The following is a 24,156-nucleotide window of genomic DNA, read 5'->3' on the forward strand; positions in this document are numbered from 1 at the left end:
TCTTCCAATATATTGATTATCAAGCAAACCCCTGGCCTGTATCGTGATACTATTGATATCACAACGACATTGCATCCGCAATGTCAATATTGTGGATGGTTTTGATCACGCAAACGTATCGCCTTACCATTGGTATTGTATCATTTCTTTAGTCACGTAGAACTCGGACAGGGTTGAGTATCGCGCAACCTCCGTATCGGGATCCGATTGATATTGCGATGATCTCGTATCGTCGCTTACGTTACGTCGACCCTTTAAGCATCGAATCGTTGAACGCAAATGATGGATCAACACGTGGAAAGACAATACAACAATCCTCATAGGCATATATTCTTCATCCTTTGTAAAAAAAAAAGAAAGAAATTAAATTAAATTAAATAAAAAAATTTAAAAGTACGTCTGTGGCTTACTTAGGAGTTGTGTCCGTCTCAATGTACTGTATATTTGTATGTGTGTATTATACTGGCGGCACGGTGGGGGGCTGGTCAGGTCATCTGCCTCACAGTTCTGAGGACCCGGGTTCAAATCCGGCATCGCCTGTGTGGCGTTTGCATGTTGTCCCCGTGCCTGCGTGGGTTTTCTTCGGGCACTGCGGTTCCCTCTCACATCCCCAAAACATGCCTGGTAGGTGAATTGAAGATGCTAAATTGCCCGTAGGTGTGAATGTGATGGACGCGCTATACTGCCCCTGGTGGCCAAGGCAAGCACACCAGAAGGAGCAGCACACTGTCCATTCAATTGAAGCAAGAAATGTGAGAAAAACTGTTGATTTTCTTCTAATGAATAAGTGCTATTTATTTATAGAGTGCTATTTTCCTTATGAAAAAAACAAACAATATTTCATTAGAAGCGGGAACAGATTAATGGCATTTCCATTCATTTCAATGGGGAAAGATGACTTTAGATAAGGATTGTGTCGCAGTAGCATAGAAAGACAAGACCATGCGCCGCAATTGCGTGCGTGCGCGCGCGCGCGCACACACACACGTACACACGCAGTGCCTGAGGCTTTATAAACAGCAGGCTGGGACGCCGCACGCCTTTTTCACCGCTTCCCTTCCTACCGTCATGTTTGTCCATCTACGTGCTCCGTTGTTGATTGTTTATGTGTTTTGTTTTGCCTCACCTCTTTCTATCTCTCTCATCTGACTTCCCTCCCTCCCTCCATCCCTCCATCCTCCCTCGGCAGCGGCGTTCACGGCAACGGGAGCGCTGGCAGCGTCAGCGTGTGTCGGCGGCGAGCGGTTGAAGTTGGCTTCCTGCCTGTGGAGATGCGCCGGGAGGAAACACTGTGAACACGAGTTCATGCTGATGAAATTGATCTGCTCAGGTAAAAAGAAAAAAAGAAAAAGAGAAATGTTATTAGCGTTTTTTTGGAATCGTAATTGCAGGAGTCGCAGCTTGCTGGAATTGAAATGTTGACGTATTGAAGTCACGCATCAATGAACGTCATCGGGTTGTTCGCATGCTCATCGTGTACACTGACAAATGGTAGAAGTCATTTGAAATAGTTTCTATGAGGGACAACTTTTAAAAGCAGGTGTAACTTTATCCATAAAGGAATAATGTCATTATGCAAGTAGGTAATGTTTGGAAAATGTTGTGCACTAAAATGAGCACAGTACAAAGTGTGCAATTGAATTGTTTGCTAAATGAATAATATAGATGAGATCAAACAATACAAATGATGACTATTATTTATATCGTGTATTTCCGGGGACCCGAGGGCACTTGACCAACATACAGTATCGATTATGTGGAAATGTTGACTTTGGAACTCTGAATAGTTTGTTGAAATGGAATTGTTTTCAATGTTTTTAGTATTGACATTAAGCAATTCAAATGATTTCATTTTAAATGATTGAATACATTATAATAAGAATCAATCAGTGATTCCAGTCACGAGCACCTGCGATGCAGATTTGATTGGCCGAAATGATGGCGGAACTCGCATGTGATTGGTCGGTCCAGTCCATCGCTACCGTAAAGCCCGAAATACGTTGCGCCGCTTAAAACCGAAGCACCGCTGAATGTCTTGAATCCTAACCTCTTATTTTTGGGGCTATGGTGCGGGTCCGTTTGGGACTGCTTCTGGATCCGACCTCTGTTTTCAACGACGTCGCAACAATCGAACGAGCCAGCGTGCGCTGTTTAGCGCCGTAGCACGCAGGCTAGTTAGCTCGCGGGCTAGCGAATTGAATAAAGAGCCACATTTCCCCTAAAATGTCACCACTTGTTTGCATGTGCGGAGCCAAAGCGACAACAAGGGAAACGTTCTAATGTTCTTCTGATTGGCCAGGACAGGACTCGTACTTTTAGTGGCTAATGATTGGCTGAATGAAGCACTTTAGTAGAACACACACGCACACACACACGGCTCCAATGATTTCCTTTTTCTTTGAGGATCAATTTTGCTCATCATTTCTTCATTTGAGGAGCAATTTTGTTGCAGCTTAATCGCACAGGGACCCAAAGCAAAGATTTGATGAAACAATACAAATATGACAATATAATGAATGAAGGGCTGCAGCGAACACATATTTTAGTACTCGAGTATTCTCCTGAAAATCCTATCAAACAATCGATTATTTGGATAAAGTCCATTTTTGTTTGGTGAAAGAGTAAATGGAGAAAATAAGACCTTTCACAGCATACGAGCAATTGGTTTCCTTTGGCATATAACCAACAGTTTCCATTTCTTGAATTTTTTTAGTTTCGCATTTTGTGACATGGCAATACTTTGAGCTTGATGGCTGTGCTGCACTGTAGTCTTATTCCTCTCTGGTCACGTGTTTGGTGATGATCAGATTGGCCATACGTCAACCTGAGTAACTCCACTGAGTAAAAAAAAAAAGCCAAAGAATATACTGTATGCCTGTGAGGATCGAAAAGCTTCAGTCGAGCCACGCTTCAGTATCTCACGGCGCCACTGGATGCATAGAAATCTTCATGTTGTCGAATTGGGAAGTTTGCAAATGGCGATTCATTCACGTCTCCTTGCGCAATCAAAAAAGGGTGGCTTATCCTTCATTAGCAGTTGTTTTGTAAGGTGACACAAAAATGCTTTCTTTCCGGAAGAAAGGTGGCGAGATCCATTTTTTAGTGGCTATCTTGTCTCTTTATTTATAGCCGGCTCAGAGGTTGAGCTTTTAAACCCAAGAGAACAGCAGACGGTATTTATAGACTCCTCAATAAAAGATGAATCCCGCGCTTACGCAACACACGTCCTGACCACGGCGGGGGGACGGACGGACGGACGGACGCGTCCTGCCCTTGAAATGGCTTTCTCTCCTTTCGCTTGCCACCTCCTTCCCTTCCTCCTTTGATCTATTATTCACATCCCCCCCCCCCCCCCCGGAAACTTCCCCAAAGGGAGCCCAGCCGAGAGACCGAGGAAACGCTCGGGGAGGGGTTGCTGGGCGGAGATAAGACGCTGCCAATGGCCGAGGTTGCCATTTTGCACGCTGCTTCTTTGTGGTGACACGACAATGCCGATGCATCCACATGGTTACTTTGTGTTAAATATATTCTAGAAGTTATCATTTATTTGCTTAGCTTGCATTAGTATTATGGACGATTTTAGATGTCTCGCCTTCGAAAAGATGACTCAGCATCATCCGATGGAAGGGCGCCTGGACCAAGGACGTGATCGGATGTGGTCGGGGACGTGACAGGTGTTGGTCCAATGTTTTGTGTTGTGTCTTATTGTTTAGAACATTATGTCTGGGAAAAACCCTCCTATTTTCAAATAAATGCAGGAGCGACGGGAGAGATTGGTTAGAGCGTGTTGAGAGGCTGTGATCTGAACAATCTCCCATACGCCCTCCTCATGAGAAAAAGAAACCAGCGTCTTCATTCCTTTTGTGTCTATTTTTTATAATGTTGGGTAAGATAAATCCAACATTAAATTGGTCCTTCGAGCCGGATGTCAACACACCCGAGGATTCCAGTTGTGGAGCCGACTTCCAGTTAAGAGACCGTGGCCACGGCAAGTAAGACCCTTTACGGGACTGGTCTTCGTTCTCCTCAACTGGGATCTGAAGGTTGACGACAATCCACAGGATTGAAGACGACTGGTGAGTTAAATTTAAAAAAAAAATTTTAGGAAAAAGGACGCCGGAGTCCAGAAATTCCGCGAGGACGGCGGAGTCCTGTACGTACTTAAATTCCGTGTTTAATAAACCCTGTGAATACTAGTCAATGGCGGGTAAAATAAAGAAACTAGGAAAGTTTCGTGGCGTCGTAGTTAAATTCCGTATAGGATGGCGGAGTCCTCTAATGAGCTGTTGACAGACGTAGTTAAATTCCGTATGGGACGGCGGAGTCCTCTGACGAGCCAGTGTGAATGAAAACTGTTTGAATGAGAGTGTAAATGGGAAATGGGAAACCACTAGGTTTTTCATTCCATACCAAAACAGTGGGAAAGTAAACGGTGGACTTTTGTGGATGCAAAGGCAAGAATTCTCCACTCGAAAGAGTTGAAGTGAGAATTACCACAGAAAGTAAATTTGAATCACCGTCCTACTGAAAAGAAACAGTGTTCTAGACTACCCTAGGTAGTATTACACTGAACCAAATTCTTTCAAATGGGGAAAGGAAGTAGTAAAATAAAAAACAGGAATACACTGCAGTGTAAAGGTTGGAGGTTCATTAAATTAAATTTAAAAGAAAAAAAGAAACAGGATCCTGATAAAATTTTATATTTAGAGACAGGGATAACCGAACACGGCTTTAATGGTTGGTTAAATACACAAAAAATAGCCGCGTTGCAGGAATCAAATTATATAAAAAATAAAAGACAAGCCACCGTTAAACGTGGGAAAGGCTGTTGTCTGCAGCCTTGGAGCTTATCACAAAAATAGAAGATAAAAAAGAATGTGATGAGCTGCAGTAATACAGAGCATGCGTACCAAACCCACGCACATTGTTAAATTCATTAAGACCAGACGCTACTGTGTTTACAGTAGTGGACATTAATGCATTCTTTTCAGTACCAATAGAAAATAACAGTCAATTTTGGTTTGCATTCACATTTGAGGAAAAAAAAAATATATATATATACATTTACTAGATTACCGCAAGGTTACTGTGAAAGTCTAACTAATTATTCACAAGTTATGACAACACGCATGTCTTCTGGCATCTACAGATGAAGACACATGCAAAGATTCATTGACCTTACTGCATCATCTAACAGAAGAGGGACATAAAGTTAACAAAAATAAATTGCAATGATGTAAAAGACAAGTTAAATATCTAGGCCATAATTTAAGTATAGGAGGAAAGACTATATTAGAAGACAGGAGAGCTATAGTCTTAAAAAATCCTAAACCACAGACGAAGAAACATAATAATCATTTTTAGGTCTGACAAATTATTGTACAGCATGGATTCCAAACTATGCAGAAATTGTTGCACCATTGTCAAAATTAATATATGAAAACAACCTTAAAATGACATCACCTGTTTAATGGAGTACAGAGGCAGAAAAGGCCTTCTGTGACATTAAACAACATTTGGTCTCCAGTGCTGCGCTAGGCCTTCCAAATTTAATGATAAAACATTCATTCAAATGGTAGATTGTAAAAGCTATTGCATGACCTCCGTACTTACACAACAATACGGTGATAAGCTAAGACCAATAGCTTATTTTTCAACTAGAGAGCAGTTCACCCTAAAGGTCCCACATACAGTGTCTGCTCTCCTATTGCAAATCACCTGCAAGACATTTATCTTGCATTGCCATCTTGCTATCACAACCACATTTGACTGTTGAGCGATGCACAACCTTAAATCCAGCCACACTAACACCCTTAATGATGAATGCACGCAGCATGATTGACAGGAATTGGCTGAACAAGCTGCTGAATTAGTAGCATTAATCGAGGCATGCAAACTAATGATAAATAAAGATGGTACAATCTATACTGATAGCCAATGAGTATTCCACAACAAGAACGCAATTATTGGGAAAAACAAAGTGCAAAACTACAAAATGAAATTTACATTAGCACAGGAAAAAAAAAAAAAAAAAAAAAAAAAAAAAAAAAACATGTCATTATTTGCACAGGGCAAGAAAAGGGTTTCCCAACTTTTATTGACAAACATCTCACAGCGCACCAAAACCCAAAATGTCGCAAACAGCCAGAATACGTAAATCGCGATGACCTCGTGTCAGTTTACTCACCAACAAGAAAAAGAAAAGCACGACGCTGCCTTGAGATACGAGCGCGGCGCGGCGCGGCACGGCGGCAGGGACAAATCTCACGGCACGGCAAGCAGCAAATTGTTACATAGGATGAGTGAATATTCTTCAAAAAGGGTTAAACCCAAAAAAGCAAAAAAAGGCCGCAAGCTCTTTGTTGCCACTCAGATGAAGTTTCATGTCCAACTAAACATCAAACCAAGAGAATGACACTTTGGGTATTTGAAACTACCACATAGCTTAGCCTTTGTCGACTAGCTTAATGCTTAATTTCAACAATTATGGTTCTTTAATGTTATGATATCGTTGCGCTTGATTATTTGAGTATTTTTCAGGGCTTTTTGCATTATTATTATGGTCATTTTTCTGTGCTAAAGAGTCCTCACGGTCTGTAGCTTAAGCTACCCAATACGGTTCCTTGTCTTTCAAAGACAACTGTGTCCGCGTGTATACAGTGCATTAAATATGAAGGCAAATACTAGTGTGTGTGTGTCTGTGTGTGTGCTATCAGTGGCAAGAAGATAAAGGCTCAACCCAATCTCCATACGGTGGGCGTGGGGGTGCACCGCTGTGATGCGGGCAGATCTGAAATGGAATCTGCGCGCGTTCCCCCTGGCTGAACACATCATTTATCCAGCAGCGCCGCGACCGCCACGCCACGCCACGCCACGCCACGCCACGCCACGCCACGCCTCGCCTCTAGCCAGCTATCAATCACCGCATCGGCGCGCTTTATGGAAACGGCGGCCGGAAAAAAAAAAAAAAGGGCTTTGAACAGCGTTTTTTTTTTGTTTGGGCTCGACGTGGCCATTCGAGCGCCTGCGTCGCTAAGGTCGGTTGGCTTACATCCATCTCGATGGATAGGAGCCGTGCGCGCGCATATGTACGTGTACGCGAGGAGGGTCGGGAATCGCGAGGCTGTTGCGTCTCGCTCGCCAACTCCCCCACCGACAATCAAAGAACGCCGCACGTGGTCGAGATGGCCGCTGACCGTTTGACACGGGGCGAGCAAACTGGAAAAATAGACCCGACTGCTTTCTATTGACTTCGAATAAATGAATAGGAAATAATGAAAAAAGGTGTGAGGCTGTAAGGCAAGTTTTAGGAGTTGGTGTTAGGCTGCAGGCTGGAACCGAAAGAAATATATTTGTATAAAAAAAAAAAGGAATATTTTTTTGAAATGATGATTATTACTATTAGTATTATTATTATTATATTTATATGTTTGTCCTATTTGAACCTATTTTATTCTTTGACTTTCAACTCAGCATGAGATCCTGCCCTTGGTTTAGGGTTCTATTAGTTTGTGTATGTTTTTTAACCTTGTTATTTATGTTATTATTATTATTATTATTATTTGGATTTTGATATATGTACGGCACTTTGTTTCAGCTGCGGTCGTTTTTTTTATTATTTTTTTTTAAAGCGCTCTGTCACTGAAGTTGAGCTGAGGTGAGTTGTAGGCTAGAGTTAGGAGGGTCAATTCGAAGTTCGCGTTCAACCCGCCGCACACCGAGTGTCACAAATGACTCGGAACGGCGCACTTATAGAAAGAGGCGGCTGACGGGCAAATAAAGGGCAAAGGTCAATTTAAAACAGACGGATCGGCTGTTGACAGTCATGCAGTTCGACTATTTTCCTGACGCACGTAACGCTAATGCGCGTTTGTGTGCGGAACGCAGACGGATGTTATGGCGCTGCGCTAACACGATTAAACGCGAAGCCTTTCCTCCTCAATTTGATCGATTCCTCCGCCGCTTTGCGGACGCTCGTTATCGCCCACGTAACGCTTCTGAGAAAAGCGGGACAGCGACCAGCCAAGTGGGGGAATAACAAAGAGGCATAGACGGTCAAAGACGCCAATACGGAGTCAGGAAAGGTCTGGTTTCAAGAGCGAGAGGAGTTGCGTGGCCATTTTGCTCGTTCGCAGCTAACTCTAACTCATATGAAGTGAGAACCGAGAGTCGGGCCGCTTCTATAGAAAAGTCAGTTTGGTGTCTGAAAACGTGGCGGCGTTGTCGGAACCTGCGGGCGTATTTCGGCGTTTTAAGCATTTGAACAGCCGGGGTTGGTTCGGTGAGGTTACCGAAATCCACAAATGTGTTGCATTTGAATTTTCCAGCTTATAAGGTACTCGAAACACAATCTCCTCGGATCTTGCAGCATACGGAGAAAGTAGTGCATAATAAAGAATTAGAAATAGCTTGAGCAGCTGTTTTACTTGAGGCGCCAAAGAAAAAGCAGGCGGGTGTCGTCTCTCGCCGAGAGAGCTGAGATTTCCTTCGCCGCGCGACCCGACCGTTCATGGAAAAAACCAATGACGGCTCGCGTTCCGAGTCCCATCGGGCGCTGTCGGCCCGACTTGGTAGAGAACAGAGAAATTGCGCTATTTTCAACACCGGTGAAGACCTTCATCGACCGATTGAAAGCGGTTCGCCCAATCCGATGGCGATTCGAGGCGCGGTGTTTATGGATCGATCAAAGCGGGATTGACGCCCACTCGCAGCAATTACAGTGAGACAAAGATTTATTTCCCCCCTTTCAAACTGTCATTTTGTATCCGGTTCTGCTTGAACGGAATTGACAAGGAATTGGGAGACGCTGGCAATTCAGCGGCTTCTGAGGTAGCCCCTCAGAAGCCCCTTTCACACAACAGTAAAGCTGCTATTTAGTCTAAACACACGGGGCTTTTCAAAGCCAGTCCCAGGTGTTAAACATCAGACCCTGCTCTCGGGTATCTGCCGGTCGTATAGGTACCGTTCGCACGCGACGTGGAACCGATGTGTGTGTGTGTGGGGGGGGGGGGGGTTGGTTTATTTGTCGTACATTTGGAAAGGGGCTCGCGTCAAACCAGACCAACAGTGTTAAATTTCACTTCTCCCGCCCTGTTGTGTTGCAAGCAATTTTAGGGATTCAGAGGTCGTACCGGAAGTCCCTTTCACGCAGAATTTCCGCAACATTGACGCAGCGCAGATGGAACCGTCGAGCTGCTCGACACTCTCAACACGACGGGTACTTGTAACCGAGCGTCAGACATCCGACCCTTTCGCACGGCCGCCGTCCCGCCTCTCACATGGCTAGCAGTAGCGTTGTCTCGGTCTTGAGCTCGTCTCGTATTCGACTCCTCGAAGTCTCGGTCTTGTGTCGGTTCCGGACTGGCCGGACTCTGGATTTTCCGCCGAGATCGCTGGAGACCGGCGCTAATCTGCCATTCTTCAACTTGGTAATGCGATGAGCAGCAGAAGCATTTGGTAAAACAACAAATATCTTCAATTCACCACATGGTTTTTAAAATCTTCTCTCAGTCTTGGTCTCGAGTCCCAAAAGTCTTGATCTTGTCTTGGTCTCGGTCTGCTTGAGCACAACACTCGCCGGCGGTGAACAAGTTAGTAACAGAGTATTTTCACTTTTTTACTTTCCCCTCAACTGATTGACATTTTTCTTAGTTTTTTGTTTTTTTTGAAACCGGTGGCAGGAAGATTGGACCTCACCTCGTCACACACGCGAGAATCCGCTGCTCACTGGAAATGACAAAGCGTCGCAGCGGACGCCGGCGTCCCGCTTGACGCTCGTTCATAATACACGCGGCTAACGCGGAGCGCGGTCGTCTCGAGCGTTCGCCGCCGCAACGCCTCAGCGCATCTGACGCCAGCAAATAAATGACTCCCCGCTGCGGACGCACACAGTGGGATTAACGTTGGCGTCCTTGGATTTGCCGCAAATCTCAATCTCAAAGGAACAGCAGATCAAGACAAAAATAACTAGCAGTGTTATTTTGTCAAGATAAAAATACATTCGACGGCATTTGCATTGACAAATTCAAACGCTAAAAAGAGATTTTGCTTTCCCATACATCACTGAGCTCATATTCATTTGTATAAACACATTTCTGAGGACTGTGCTGCATGGAATGAATTCCTACGCGTTTGTTTTCCTGTGAACACAAATGGATCTGAACTCCACGTAAGTGTCAATCCCATACCACTTCACACTGTTACTAGGCGTACTCTCCAGTAAAAGTGTGCTTTTTGCTTCACATCTGTGTTGCATGGACTCAATTCCTCAACATTTTCCAGACTATTCTGAATTGTATCTTTTGAATCATTTGAATGGGAAGCTGCAAAGAATGGAATATAATTGTTATACAGCACATTTCCAGGTCACGGTGTACTGTGTAAGGATTGTTTCTAAAAAGTGCTTCACTTCTGTCTTGCATGGAGCCAATTCCACTGGATTTTTTTTTTTTTTTTTTTTTACTATTCTGAACACTTAAGTCTGACAGGACTCCTTGTAATTGTTATACAGTACATTCCAAGGCCATTTCACACTATTATTGGGTGTATAAGCACTGTTTCTGAGAACTGCTTAACATTTGTATTGCACTCAATCAGTCAATGCCTCTGTATTTTTTGTATTATTCTGAATACAGCTGTACCCAAACTCACACTGAACTTCCTGTAACCGATGGGTAGTACATTTCCGGGCCATGTCAAACTACTATTGGGGGTAGAAGCCTGCTTTACGTCTTAAAAAAGTGCTTCACACCTGTGTTACACGGCGTCAGTACCAATGTATTATTTATTTTGTATTATTCTTAACGCAATTCCACCCGAACTACATTTAACACGGTTTCTCGGGCCATTTGATAGTATGATTAGTATTCTGTCAAGCTTTGCTATGTCAGTGTTTTCCCTGTGGAATTGCATGGAACAAATGAAACCTAAATCAAGGTACCAATCTACCAAAAATGTATTTTGTTGACTAAATATGTGGAAAACGCACCCATGCGAGACCATCATACTATCCTTCGATAGTTTGAATGCACGTTGCTTTTATTCGACCACTCCAGATATCAAATTCGACAATTCCCGTGTAGTTGTGTAGTTGCCAGGCGCGCGGTATCACTTTCTCTCCGCCGTCTCGTCTCAACGCGGGGAATCGTGTCGCTTCCACGGCCGATCCCCAGACGAGGGAAACGTTCTGCCGCCACAAAGCGATCCCGAGACGCCTGACGAGCGCTCCGAGGCGTCTTTGTCTCCTCTCTCTCTGCTAACGTGATTTGCTCTTTATTTGGCGTTTTGTTTTCATCTCATCCTCATTGTCGTCATGAGCTCGGGTTTGAGTCTTTGCTTATATTTACACCCAAAAAGCACCAAGACAGATGAGTAGAGCGGACCCCCCGGCGTTCGCACCGCGAAGAGCAAAAATCTGTGGATTATAATTCCACTGGGGAAAAAAAAAAAAAAAAAAAAGATTTGAAATCCAAACAATTCTTAAATAAGCGGGGGGTAGACTGCCAATAAGCGTTTTGGGGGTTGGCTCCCCTTCGAAAAAAGAAAACCCAAAAAAATGGAAGTATGTGGCAGGCCACTTTTTTCTGTTTATTCTTTTTCTGATAGTAGAATATTTAAAAATGTGGGCTGCCTATTTTGGTATTCTTAGCTCAACATTTTTCTTGCCTCTTTGATGGCGCCACGCGCACATCTGCGCAGGTTCGCAGCAAATATCGATATTTGCCATGTATTGTATCATTTTCTCTGAAGATACAGTATCAATAAGCATGTTTATTCTAAAAAGAATATAATTAGCTATAACAATAAACAAATGATGAATTCAACATCAATCAATTGTCCATTGTATATACATACAGTAGTGCCTTGAGATAGGAGTCGAATTCATTCCGTCACCACGCGCTCATCGTTGAAGATAGTTGCCCCAACAGTAGTTGGAAGCACTACACATCGCACGCTACATTCATATGAGCACATCGAGCATTCAGCACGACGAACACACTCCTCGAGGAAGATGAGGATGAAGGGGGGACAAGCCCAAGTGAAAAAAACAGCAACGAGACGTTAAACGTCTGAGAAGGATGCTGCGTGTGCGTGTGTGTAGTGTGCGCGTAGCGTGGCACGAATGATCCGTCGTAGGCCGAAGTGGAGTAAGTCTCCGGGGGAACGATGAGGCTCGGAAAGATGGCGGCAGAGGAGGAGGAGGAGGAGGAGGAGGGACTATCAGGAGTCTGGAGCGTGTGCGATAGTGTGCGCGGTAGAATAAAGCTGTTACGTAACATGACATCCCGCCGCAGCGCACTGCTCGCTCGCTCGCTCGCTCTCCTCGCACCACGCCGCTTGGCACGCAGCTTTGGATTCCACGCCGCTCGCACTGCAGCATTTTAACACGCTATGTAGACAAAAGTATTCGGACACAGTTCCCTCAGTCGTGTGAAACACTACGCTGCCGATGGAAACCTAACGTTTTGGGGGGTTTTGTTTTTTTACATTGAAGGCGATTTGGAGCCTTCAATTAACGTCCACAAGGAGAACATGCAAACTCCTGAGATCCCACGCCAACTGCATGACAGTCAGCCGGGTGAACCACTACACCGCCCATGATGCTAGCACCCCGTCGTCGGTACTGTCTATTTTTGTAAACTTCGGCAACCTCCGACGATCCCGTCTTGTTGTTGTTTTTAAAACCGTAAACCCAAATAGAGAACAAACCCCTGCAATCTCATCCCAGATGGACAAATCAGCCATGCCATGTGAACCACTACACCACCGATGTGTTTGACTTTTCAATGTACTGTACATACAGGTAAGAACATTGCATGTGAAGTGCTAAGTAAAAATCCATGGAACCCGTTTTCTCTCGCCCCCGCCAGTGAGCTCGAACCAGAGCCATGGGGAGTACCCGGACTGCAGGAGCGAGCGCGAGTCTGGGGGCGAGGCGTCTCTCCTGGTGTCCCCGCTGGTGGTGGCGGGCATCGTCATAGGCCTGGTGCTCTTCCTCTCCTGCGTCACCATCATCGTGGGCAGCCTGCGCAAAGACGGCCGGCTGAGGAACGCTCACCTGAGAGCCGCCTACGGTCCGTACTCACGAAACCCTAACTTCAGACCCTAATTGGAAACACGAAGCAAGGCTTGAAAGACAAAACGTCATTTAAAACCCTCATTTGAGACCCTAACCGCGGCTCGATGACCCAGGCTTGAAAGCACAAAGCAGCCTTTAAACCCCAATGTAAAGTCGACAAAAGGTTTGAAACCTCAATTTAAGACCCCAGCCTTGGACCCCTAACCCCGGCTTGAAACCCCTACTTTGAAAACCCAAACCCAAATTTGAGACCCCAGACCAGGCTTGAAACCCCAATTTGAGACACTACAAAAGACTTGCAACCCTACCCCGAAAGCCCATCCTGAGCTGCAATCCCTAATTGAAAACCCTGACCATTGTTTCAAACCCTAACGTGCGTCTTGAACCCTAATTGGAAACCTAGACCCTCGTTTCAAACCGTGATGCAAGCTGAAAACCCTAATTTGAGACGCCAAATCAAGGTCGAAACCACCATTTCAGACTGTAAGCAAGGCTTGAAACGCTACCTTAAAAGCCCAACCTTGGCCTCAAAGCCAAAAGTGTTTCAAAATCACCCTTGCAACCAGAGCCCTAAATTTGAAATCCTAAGCCTGGCTCGAAACCCTACTTTCAAAGGCCGACGTTGGCTTGACACCTTCATTTGAGTGTGTCATCGTAGGTCCAGATGGCTACTCCTTGGGCGGTTCCGTCGGAGAACTGAGGTCGACCTGCTTCGAAGACTTTCCGGCCGCTTTGGACTTGGACTCGTACGGTCCGTCGCCAGTCGAGCACCCGTACCCCGACTCTCCGCCACGGTGAGCGTCTTTGTCGTGCTTCTATTTTTGCATGACATTACGATTCGATTGTAGGAACGCACTAAGTCACGGCGCACACTCCGCCTGCCATTTACGTCAAATTTCAACGGACTGACTGACCTCCTTTGCGCTCGTTCCTCCGTTTATGAGAAAGCGACGCTTCCGCTTTTGCTGCCCTTTGGACGCGTCCATATGTGTGCGTGCGTGTCTGTGTGTGTGTGTCTCAAAAGGCCAAGTCACGCTGCGTTTGATCGAAATGTCAGCTGGTTTAATTGGCAACTTCAATAATTCAAATGCAGCTTTCCTCTGGGCCCGGCCGCATGTGCGTGCGTGTTGGGGGTAAAGAAGGAATGAAAGGGTAACAAAAAAAAGAGGGGGGATAAAGTGATGGGGAAGGGAACAGAAGCCAGAGTAAAAAGGAAAGGGAAGAGAGAGGAAAAGAAAAAGATGCAAAGGAAATGAAAGAAAATGGTAACTGGAAAGGTGGAAAAGCTCAAGTAAAGGCAAAGTAAACAAAAGAGGGAGGAGCAACAAAGGACAGTGGGGGGGGGGGGGGGGATTAGAGAAAAAAGAAGAGAGGGGGACAGGTAACGAGAAAAAGGCAGAAGAGAAGAAAAAGAAAGGAAGAAAGTGTTAAGAGAAGAAGAAACAAGAAATTGGAGATCGGATCAGAAAGCAAGTGAAATAAAAGAGAGCGAAAGGAAAGGCAAAAGAGGGAGTGAAAATGGAAAAAGGGAAACCAAAAAGGAACGAGAAGGTGCAAATGAAAGACGGAAAGAAATCAAAGATAAAGGAGAGAGGGAAAAGAAGTCAAGAGGGGAAAAAAGAAAGGTCAGGAAAAGGATGTGATGGAAGGGGAAAGGAGAGAAAAAGACGAGGCAAAGGAAGGAAACGAAAGTAAGGGGGGGGGGGGGGGGAAGGACGGTTAATAAGGAACCAAAAAGCAAAGAGGGGAAGGAAAGAACAGATTGAGAGGTTGGGAAAGAAAAAAAAAAAAAGGACGCGAAAGGAAATTTTTAGCAAACGTGTCAGGAAAAGATGATATATGATGTGCGTGCGTGCGCGCCACAGACGGTTGACAGAAACGGCGCACCGACTGAGAATGCCAACGTCACACTTTCGACACACACGCATATGTTAAATGGTAAAGTGGCATCGCATCCGACACGGCAACCGAGTCACGGCAGAGGTCCTCCTGCTATTTAGATGCACAGCATATAGTGCATGTCCTGCTGTTCCATTGAAAACCTCGCTCATCCCCTTCTTGTTTTGTTATCATTACGAAATGAACTCAAAAACCACCCAAATGCATTTCACGCCACCCGATTTGGAAGATGAATCCCCAATGGAACGTTTACGCCTTCCGAAGACGACCCGTCCGCTGAAAATCAAAGCCAATCGGCGGTATATATATATATATATATATATATATAGAGAGAGAGAGAGAGAGATTTTTGAAAACATTTTTTTTTTTGCTTTCGTAAACCACAGTGCCGACATCATCGGATTACGGACGAAATGTTTGCAGCATATGACTGACGATAGGTCATCAAAAGGTCCTAATCGATGGGCAGTTCTGCCTATTGCTCTTTGCAGCTTGCAATTTCAGAATAAGGCTACAACGTACCAAAATGGGGGGAAACTGAACCACTGTGAATCTTTTTACATTCAGAAAATGTATGAAATTTAGCTTACGTGGCCTTCGATTCAAAAATCGAAATAAATAAAGACCGCTTTTTTTTGTAGTCGACGACAACGTGATAAAAAGTGATTCGGGTTTCAGCACGGTACAGCGACCCCCGACCTTTTTTTTTTTTTTTACGACACAGACCGATTTCACGCGAAGAAATATTTCAACGGACAGGCGTAGAACCAAAGAAAAGCAAATGATTAAAAATACAACGAGTGCATGTTTCTCTTCAATAAGCCGGGAATGTTAGTTGTCCTACAATGTTAAAAAAAAAAAATTGATGAATGATTTCTGTTGCTCGAAGCTGAGCTCTCTTCTCCGTCACTTGAGAAGTTTTGTCACATGACAAACACCTTTGATGTATTTATTTATCACGGCTGAGTGAAGTAGGACAACTTGTGACGTGGGCTTTGTCGAGTACTTGTCCAGTTCCTGTGATTGCTGACACCCAATTCGTTTGTCGGGCTGAAATGACCCAGCGAGAGCGTGTTCCGTTGATGTCACGAGCAGGTTTGTGCATTTTTTGTTTCCGGGAGAGAGACCCACGAGGTCCGGGGTTTGTTTTTTTCTTCTTTTTCTAAACCGCTCGGGCCAACTTAGTGGTCTCAGATTCTCGTGTCCGGATCCCGGCGACATGCGAAAAGCCGACAGAGAAACGGACACAGATGAGTCACTCGGCCACAAAAATCTTCCATTGTCGCCTGGCGGAAAGTGTGACATAGCACCTTCCTTCCGGAGTGGGCTGAGCAGCCTCTCGGGAAGCTCGAGTAGAGAGAGCGACGCCACTGGGACTTAAACGTGTTACGCCACTCCGCAAAACAACCCCCCCCCCCCTTGCCAATTTGCACCTCAACCCTGCAAACATCACCAATTGCCAAAGTGAATTCAAACGGTGAAAGATTGGAGACTGCTTCTGTTTCCACGATCCCTCGTAACCGGAACAAATCGACTGAGGGACCGCTTCTTCGGACAAACCACCATTGCGCTGCCTTCGGGTTAACGTTAGCATTTCATTTCATAACCCATGTTGCTGCGTTTAAAAAGACAACTGATTTTTGTTTACTTTGAATTTATCCAAACCTCCCAGTGTAAAACCAAAAGATCGTTATGGTTAAATATGGCGGTCGCTAAAAACGCCTTTGAATTTGGATGAGGGTTTTTACAATGGAACAAAACAATGTTGACGGATGCGTTGCTGCAGCCTTACTTCTTTTTCTTCATCTCCGCAGTTACGATGAATGCGTGGGCCCGGGTTCCACTCACAACTACGTACCCACTGATGACCCCCCACCGTACTCGCTATGGGACCCCCGTCGGGATGACTCAGAGGAAGGTCCCAGCCCAGCCGGCGCCGCCTCACCGCCCTCGGAGCACCGAGGCATCGCATCCATCTCCTTCCCGTCGGAGGCGGCGCCGCCGTACGAGGCGGTGGCGGCCGACCGGGGACGGCCCCTCCCCCTCGTGCCACGTGACCTTCCCAAGCACCGATCGGAGAGGGGCGTCGACGGCAACAGGCGGCAGTCGGGGATCGGCCGGATCTCGTAGGACGACTCTTTTGGACCTTTCGCCAGCGCTGTCCTCTGCCCCGACTTGAGTTCAACACAAACTGTGGCGGTTTTACAGACTTTCCACACTTTTAGTGGACTGAAAGTCAACAGAAGGAACCGTTTTCTTCAGGGAGTTTATGGACTCAACAGAAAAGTCACACAATGGTACGGTCATAATTTCGACGGTATTTTCAAGTTGAAGCTATTATACACAAGCGCACAGAGCACCACGTCCTTTGAAATCACTAACATCATGGTCAACCACCGTTCAGGACCAGCGTCTACGGGTGTTTTGCAAACTTTTCATAGGCAAAGGACCACGATTTTGGCCGTCTCAGACAAAAAAAAACCAAGGTTGTTTTTCAAAAAGGCTGGTTAAACGTGTCACAAGCAGCAACGGGGAATGCTAGCTTGGGACTTCTGTTGCTCGATTTAGCCATTTTTGAGACTACCCTTGCAGCTTTATTTCCAAAAAGCACCTCCAAACAACTTTTAAGGTTCGTATTTTCCCTCTAAATGCTGTAACTATTTCCTCTACCACAGTCAACAACACAGGGCCGATCCGTGCATTGTGAGCTGCTAAATTTGCTCCATTAAATTGTTTGACAAGCATCGTTAGTTCCAAGAACGATTAACGATAGAAAAGAGATCAATGTGAATACGGTGCTCCCCTGCATATTCGCCATACGTGACTCTGATTCATGATTTTTTTTTTCCATTTGGAACCTTTTCTCTGTTATTTGCTGTACAACGCACTTATGGAGTCACTGTTTTTGTGCTCCATCTTGTGGAATCTTGGTGCCAAGGAACTTTGTTGAAGTGAGTTGAGGAGCTTCATTTAGACTAAAGTAGTGCTTTTGTCCCCATCTTGTGGCATCTTGGTGCAAGGAACTATGTTGACGTGTGTTAAGGAGCTTCATTTCGACAAAACTAGTGCTTTCCTGCCATCTTGTGGCATCTATAGGCAATTCTAAAGCTTTTCCGGGACGTCAATTACTCGCAGAGTTTTGCTGCTTGTGGCGGCGAACAGTGTGGCAACACTAGTGTAAAACAAAACTTTGTTACATTTACGAATAAAAACTTGATAAACTAATCTCAATTTCAGGTATTTATTTGTTATTTTTTTGGGTGAGACGGCCAGTCAATTGAAGTAATGCCACTGCGCAATCAATGTAATGTTGGACGTAATAATGCAACTTTTAGCGGTAAATAGCAGAGATGAGGTTGACTGGAGTCAAATGACTTGACTTGAGTTGACTGGAGTTGCCAGTTTTGTGACTTGCGACTTGCTTGCCAAACACCCGACAAAGATTTGACTTCAGACTTGGTAGCCAAGAGACTTGACTTGACTTGACTTAAGACTTGACAAGTCATCTCATGTAGAGTTGGAATGCTGCATTTGAATTGAGACAGTTTGCTTTTTTTTTTTTTTTCCCTTCACTACAAAACTCACAAAGACAGGTAAGCTAATTTAACAGTTTAGCTAGCTGGTGAAACATTAAGTTTCATAAACTGCTTTGGGACGATTACAAATAAAAGAAATGTGTTTGTGAACGTTTTAGTACAGCTCAGTAACGTAGATCGGGGTGTGACGGTTTACGATAAGTGACCAAACCTTCGGTTTTCGGTTCATATAGGCATGCAAAAGTCTCTCTCTCTCTCATGCACTCCATAGCAGAAAGTAGCACCTAAAATATAATGCCAGCCGCAGAATGCGGAGGAATTGAAGCGGCGTTGTTGGTGTTGTGAAGGTAAAAAAATACATACATTTGAGTTTGAAATACAACTTTAAAACAATTCAAACAATCATAATCTCCGTTGTTGATAGAGTGGGAATACTTATTTTAGTGTGATGATTTATGGTGAAAAAACATTTTATTACCACTTCAATATATGTTGGGGCTGGAGCTCGATTGTATGACTTGACTTGCGACTCGCTTGATTTACCCCCCACAGCGACTCGGGACTTGCTTGAGACTGACAAGTTATGACTTGAGACTTGCACATATACGACTTACTCCCACCTCTGGTAAATACGCCTTGAGGAAGACCATTCAAATTTGTTGGCAATACTGGTTGCGACTTAACACCAACCTCTCCACCGATGGGAAGACATCCACATCGGTCATCAGCGACAAAAACAACGGAGAAAGTGAAGAGTTCAGTTTTTGCCTTGCACTCAAGTAGCGCTGTGGTCAGGCTAGCTGGCTAAAGTTAACGGTCGTCCAGCCACAATTTCCTTGTCTTCCCTTGATTTCTTTTCCTTTCAATGCACATCAACATTTGTTCGCTTGGAATTGAAACGTAGCCGAGATTCCTTATCGCGCAGTGTGAGAAATCGTGAATTCATATGAACATTTCACACTTCGATAAATCGTACAAGATGGCTTGTGTCCATTGACGGTATCTTGTGAACCACCTGGTTTTCTTTCAACTGCCCTCATATTCCACCACTAAAGGTTCTTGTCCAGTGGCAGATATTTTTTTTTTTTTTTTTGCTACAAGATCGTGAAACACACGTGAAGCACTAGCGTTCTTACACCATTAGGCCTAATTGAGTAGACCTTAACCTTTTCTGGTAAACTCCTCCCCGATACACAGAGAGCTCGCCTCTCACTTCTTCATACCTCGACAACGACTTCCTTGACGACTTTTCCATTTACACGAGGCGACATCTTAGAGAGTTTCTTTGCATTTTTTTTTATGCACAAAAAATGTAGAAAGGATCTGGCTGGCAAAAGCTGCAGGAAAAAAATTCCCCATCTACGTCCGTGGTTTTCATAAATGTGAGTCGTCCACCAAGCTTTGTGTGGTGTCATTATTGTCATGTTTCAACTGTTTATTGTTCCAACTGCAAAACCAGAAAGAAAAGAAAATGGGGGTTTTTGGGGGAGGGGCAAAGTCGATTAGCGGTTAAAAATGACTAAAAGTGGTCATTCCAATGATCCTGGTGACTTCAAAGAGTACATACTGATGAAAATGTACACCTATGGTTATGTACGTTAGCGTGTCATTTGTGTAACCTTTTTTTGGTTGCCGTTAGAGAAAAACAAAGGTGGAAAGTTGGAAATGGAAGCGAGATACTCAGTGCTTTTTCTGTCCGTTTTTTCAGCGTCACTGCCTTGCCTCATTTGCGAGCCTGTCGCCCCATTTCAGGCAGAGCGGGATTGATGCGTGACAATCGCCAATAGCGATCAACCCGCATCCTAAGGAGGCCGGCTTAATTTGTCTCTTAAATGTCACTCTTTTTCTTGGAAGTTGTATGCTCTTCTGTCTCATCATTTCGCCTTTTCCCCTTTTCAAAGAAGCTGTCTAAAGAGGTTTTTTGTTTTTTTTTTACAAATTTGATCTAGCTTGTGGGATTACTTGGTTTTTTTTTTTTACAACTGTATCACATGAGAGCTGTTTGATACATGATGCACCTGATTTTAAAAATAATACTTCAGTCTGTGATGATAAACAATATTATTATTATTTTTTATTTTTTATTTTTTTTTGTCTGTCGGTAAGAGCACCAAATCGCCCGGTGGTTAGGGATCGCTGACATACACCACGGCTACATATTCATAACTATTTGGACACACACGAGACAGTTTTCGACACAAATTTATCAACGTTCTCGGTACCAAGGGCTCTGGTTTGAACAGCTACGCTTGAACTGGACCTCAGTGGCTCGATGTAGCGTCCACTCGCACAAACCAAATCGGACAATTAGGTCAATATCGCATTTCCAATCATCCGGTAAATGGCAGAAGCGACCCCGAAAGGAGAAGGATTTTCCGAGGGCTAATGTGGTCCCTGATGTAGACCGCAGTGGGACTAAGAAAGGATCCTCTTATTTGAACAGGTACCCGAGCTCCCATTTATTTGTAATAAATAATCACAAAGCAGACTTTTGCTCATTTAAAACGAGAAAATCAGGAAAAGAACGTTTGCGCGTGTATTCTTCACCTGGAGACACTAACGACTGTAGACAACAACATCAGCAGGCATCACCGCTGACTCGAGCAGCCTTTCTTCCTTCTTATCGGCTGTAACGTCTCCTTTTTTTGCTTACAGACTAAATCAATCAGTTTTGAACATACTAGTTCCCACTTGGGTGTCCATATGTATTTGTGTTTAAAAAAGAAAGAACGAAAGAAATACAATGTGCCTACTACTCAGACTGTTAGCTTGAACACTGTAGCCACATTATTGTAATCTCAGTGCAACTGCGCTGCGCTTTTACCGTTTCATGTCTGGTTTCATTTTTAATTCACGCTAGATTTTGGAATCAAATGTATTGATTTCTGCTTTTCCGTCATAAACGAGCGAGTCCCTCTCAATCGCAGACTGTGTGTCTCCTTACTTCAATGCATCCATGCTCAAACGAGATCAAAGTCCATTTCCATGTGAGTAGGTGTGGAAAGCCACGGTCACAGATGGGATTTTGGGACTGGGGCGGAGAGTACAACGCAGATAAATATAAGGAAGGGCGTATGCTCTCTCTCCTAGAGAGAGAGAGAGTTGATTGAATTTGACTCCTACCTCAAATCATCTTTTCCCATTGAAATGAATGGAAATGCCATTACTCCGTCTTAAACCCCAAAACCAAAAAATCTTGTAATGTGGATTTCAATGAGAAAATATAGCACTTGATTATATTGTACTTTGTTAAAACATACAGCACTTACATCAATGAATAGAATTAAAAACAATTTCACAGTTATATTGTGCTACTTTTTCTGGTTTGTCCACCTTGGCTACGAGGCGACAGGCAAAATGTAACTCGTCTCGGCTCATCCATACAGCACTAATATTGGTCGTTCGTTGCAGAGGAGAAAGAATGTATGACTGTGAGTCCTGTGATATTGCTGGTGTCACAGCTTTTGTTTCATCTGTTGCTTAAAAGATAGCACCCCAACACAGAGGTTATTTAGCATTAGCATTAAGCAAGCGGAGTGAAAGGCTAAGCTATGTGGTTGTTTTAAAGGTGAAATTATCATTCTTTTATGTGAGGTTTGACAGTACAAATCAAACGGGAGTGGCAATAAACTGCTCGAAGCCTCTTTTTGAAAGAATTGTTCACGAATTCTATCTGCTAAACTGCTGCTTGTTGTGAAGTGAGTTGAGTCACTGCCACCATCCAGCGCTCGGATGTTAAATTTGCGCTCACAAATCAAAGCAAAAATAGAAAAAAGAATTTGTTTTTCAACATCAGCCAAAGGACAGCTCGTATCTCGAAAAACTAAGTTCTCACTTGTATGTCATGGCACCTCTGTAATCAGTACAAAAAAAAAAAATTCAACATGTGTTGTCTTGACTTGTATGAGAAACGAGTATTCTCATTGATTATTTCGCATCCGAACCCACCGCAAACGACAACCACAATTAGGCAGTAAACGGGTCCTCGCCCCCCCCCCCCCCCCCCCCCCCCCTTTCATGGCAAAGCCTTGAAATAAGAAATAAGTCTTGTGAATTGTGTGGAATTTGCTAAAAAATAAAAATTCAATCAAAAAACATGGAACAAGCACTAAAATCCTTCATAACAAATACACTGAAGAAAAAAAACTATCGATTAGGAAAGCAAATTGTACTACCCGCACCGCAGAGGCGGCGTGCACCCTGGACTGGTTGCCAGGGCAGATGTAGACCGCCGACAATTCACAGTCAGAGTAGGAGATTTTGTTTACGCCATGATCTCAGTGAGCAAATCAGCTGACTCGCGTCTTGCGATACAAGCGGCCCGACTTGTGAGTTTTCCGAGACACTTTGGATTGGAAATAGTTTCGCCGGGAAAGCCACATTGAGATTGAAAATCCCCTTTCCAAAAGTGTCCTGGTCCAGGACAACACAGACAACATAGAAAACAAACAGAAACAGTAGAAAATAAATAAAAAGGCACATCAACATATCCAGTGAAATCTCAACAAGATCAGCCATCAGAGCATTTGCCACCTGCTGCATCATCATCCAATGCCTTGAATTGACTTTTCCAAAAGATTTCAAGAGACCTGGTGGGGCCTCATGTACAAAAGGTGAAATGAGCGTGGAAAAGTGCGGCGCCTCACGCCAACTTGACGGCCGGCGTACGCACGTTTCTGCAGCTGTTGGTGCTTTGGCGACCCTTAAGAGGTGACGCTGGGAAACTGTTATCAGAGACACATGAGCAACTAGCACTGATGAACAATTCATGCCCGACAACATTTGATTTCGCCAATGTAAAAGAAGCAAGGACTCGGAATTCACGTGTTAACCAGCGATCATTGATGCCGCCTGTTTCCCTCACAATCTCCTCTTGTGACTCCAGCACAGCACGGGTGAGGACACGGCCAGTCGGGCCGCCAGCAGCGGCGTAATTGCGTCGCAGACGCCGGGAACGGGGGACGAACCCTCTGCGTCTGTGACTGTGACTTCCAACTTTTATGGAGCCAAGGCCCCTATTTTACTGTTGAAAAATCTCACGGCACGCCAACAAACAAAAATGTCCCAAAAAAGTTCATTACTGTAATATACTTCCTGCCAACTAATAGAAGAGTATTTATTTGTTTTGTCACTATGCATCACTGGCATAAATAGATTAACATACAATATATCTTTTGAGCAATGACGTCAAATTTGACCATTTCCCACGGCACACCGGTTGAGAATCACTGCACTCGAGACACCGGGGACGGTGGGAAAAAAATCCCCGAACATCTAGCATGTGGCTGCGACTGCGTGTCCTCGCCTGTGTGTTCAAATAATGACTTGACTCATCAAACGGGAGTAAAAAAAACTTTTGATCCTCTTTGATATGTTCATGTGCTTCTATTTGAATTCAAAATGTGGAGGTTATTGTATGAACGCATTTGTTGTGAGTTATGAAAATAAATCGTATTTACCTTGTGGGGTGATCAGTCAGCCACATTTGTGTTTTTTCTGGATTTGAGCGTACGCCATGTTTTAGTAGGAAATCCACACAAGTCTTTGTACACGAGGCCCCAGGCCCCCGAAAGGGCATTTTTTTCCCAAAACAAAAAACTAACTTTCTCCACCCTACATCAGATGACAAAAAAAAAAAAAACT

The 24,156-nt window shown here is 44.3% G+C and overlaps 1 protein-coding gene across 3 annotated transcripts; it reads left to right on the forward strand.

The window, feature by feature from the left end:
- Positions 1 to 9,017: 9,017 nt before the first annotated feature.
- On the forward strand, positions 9,018 to 21,434 carry bean1 (brain expressed, associated with NEDD4, 1). 3 transcript variants are annotated; one of them, XM_061789744.1, is made up of 5 exons: positions 9,018 to 9,217; positions 12,494 to 12,787; positions 12,870 to 13,073; positions 13,737 to 13,872; positions 16,792 to 21,434. In XM_061789744.1, exons 2-5 carry the CDS (start codon positions 12,769 to 12,771, stop codon positions 17,105 to 17,107), a joined length of 675 nt encoding a protein of 224 aa, XP_061645728.1. In that variant the 5' UTR covers positions 9,018 to 9,217; positions 12,494 to 12,768; the 3' UTR covers positions 17,108 to 21,434. The 3 variants fall into 3 exon arrangements, with proteins under 3 accessions (XP_061645728.1, XP_061645727.1, XP_061645726.1); XM_061789743.1 differs by lacking the exon at positions 9,018 to 9,217 and having other exon boundaries at positions 10,460 to 12,619; positions 12,728 to 12,787; XM_061789742.1 differs by lacking the exon at positions 9,018 to 9,217 and having other exon boundaries at positions 10,460 to 12,787.
- Positions 21,435 to 24,156: the final 2,722 nt, after the last annotated feature.

This window comes from Phyllopteryx taeniolatus, chromosome 11 (genome assembly GCF_024500385.1).
Source record: "Phyllopteryx taeniolatus isolate TA_2022b chromosome 11, UOR_Ptae_1.2, whole genome shotgun sequence".
Lineage (NCBI taxonomy): Eukaryota > Metazoa > Chordata > Actinopteri > Syngnathiformes > Syngnathidae > Phyllopteryx > Phyllopteryx taeniolatus.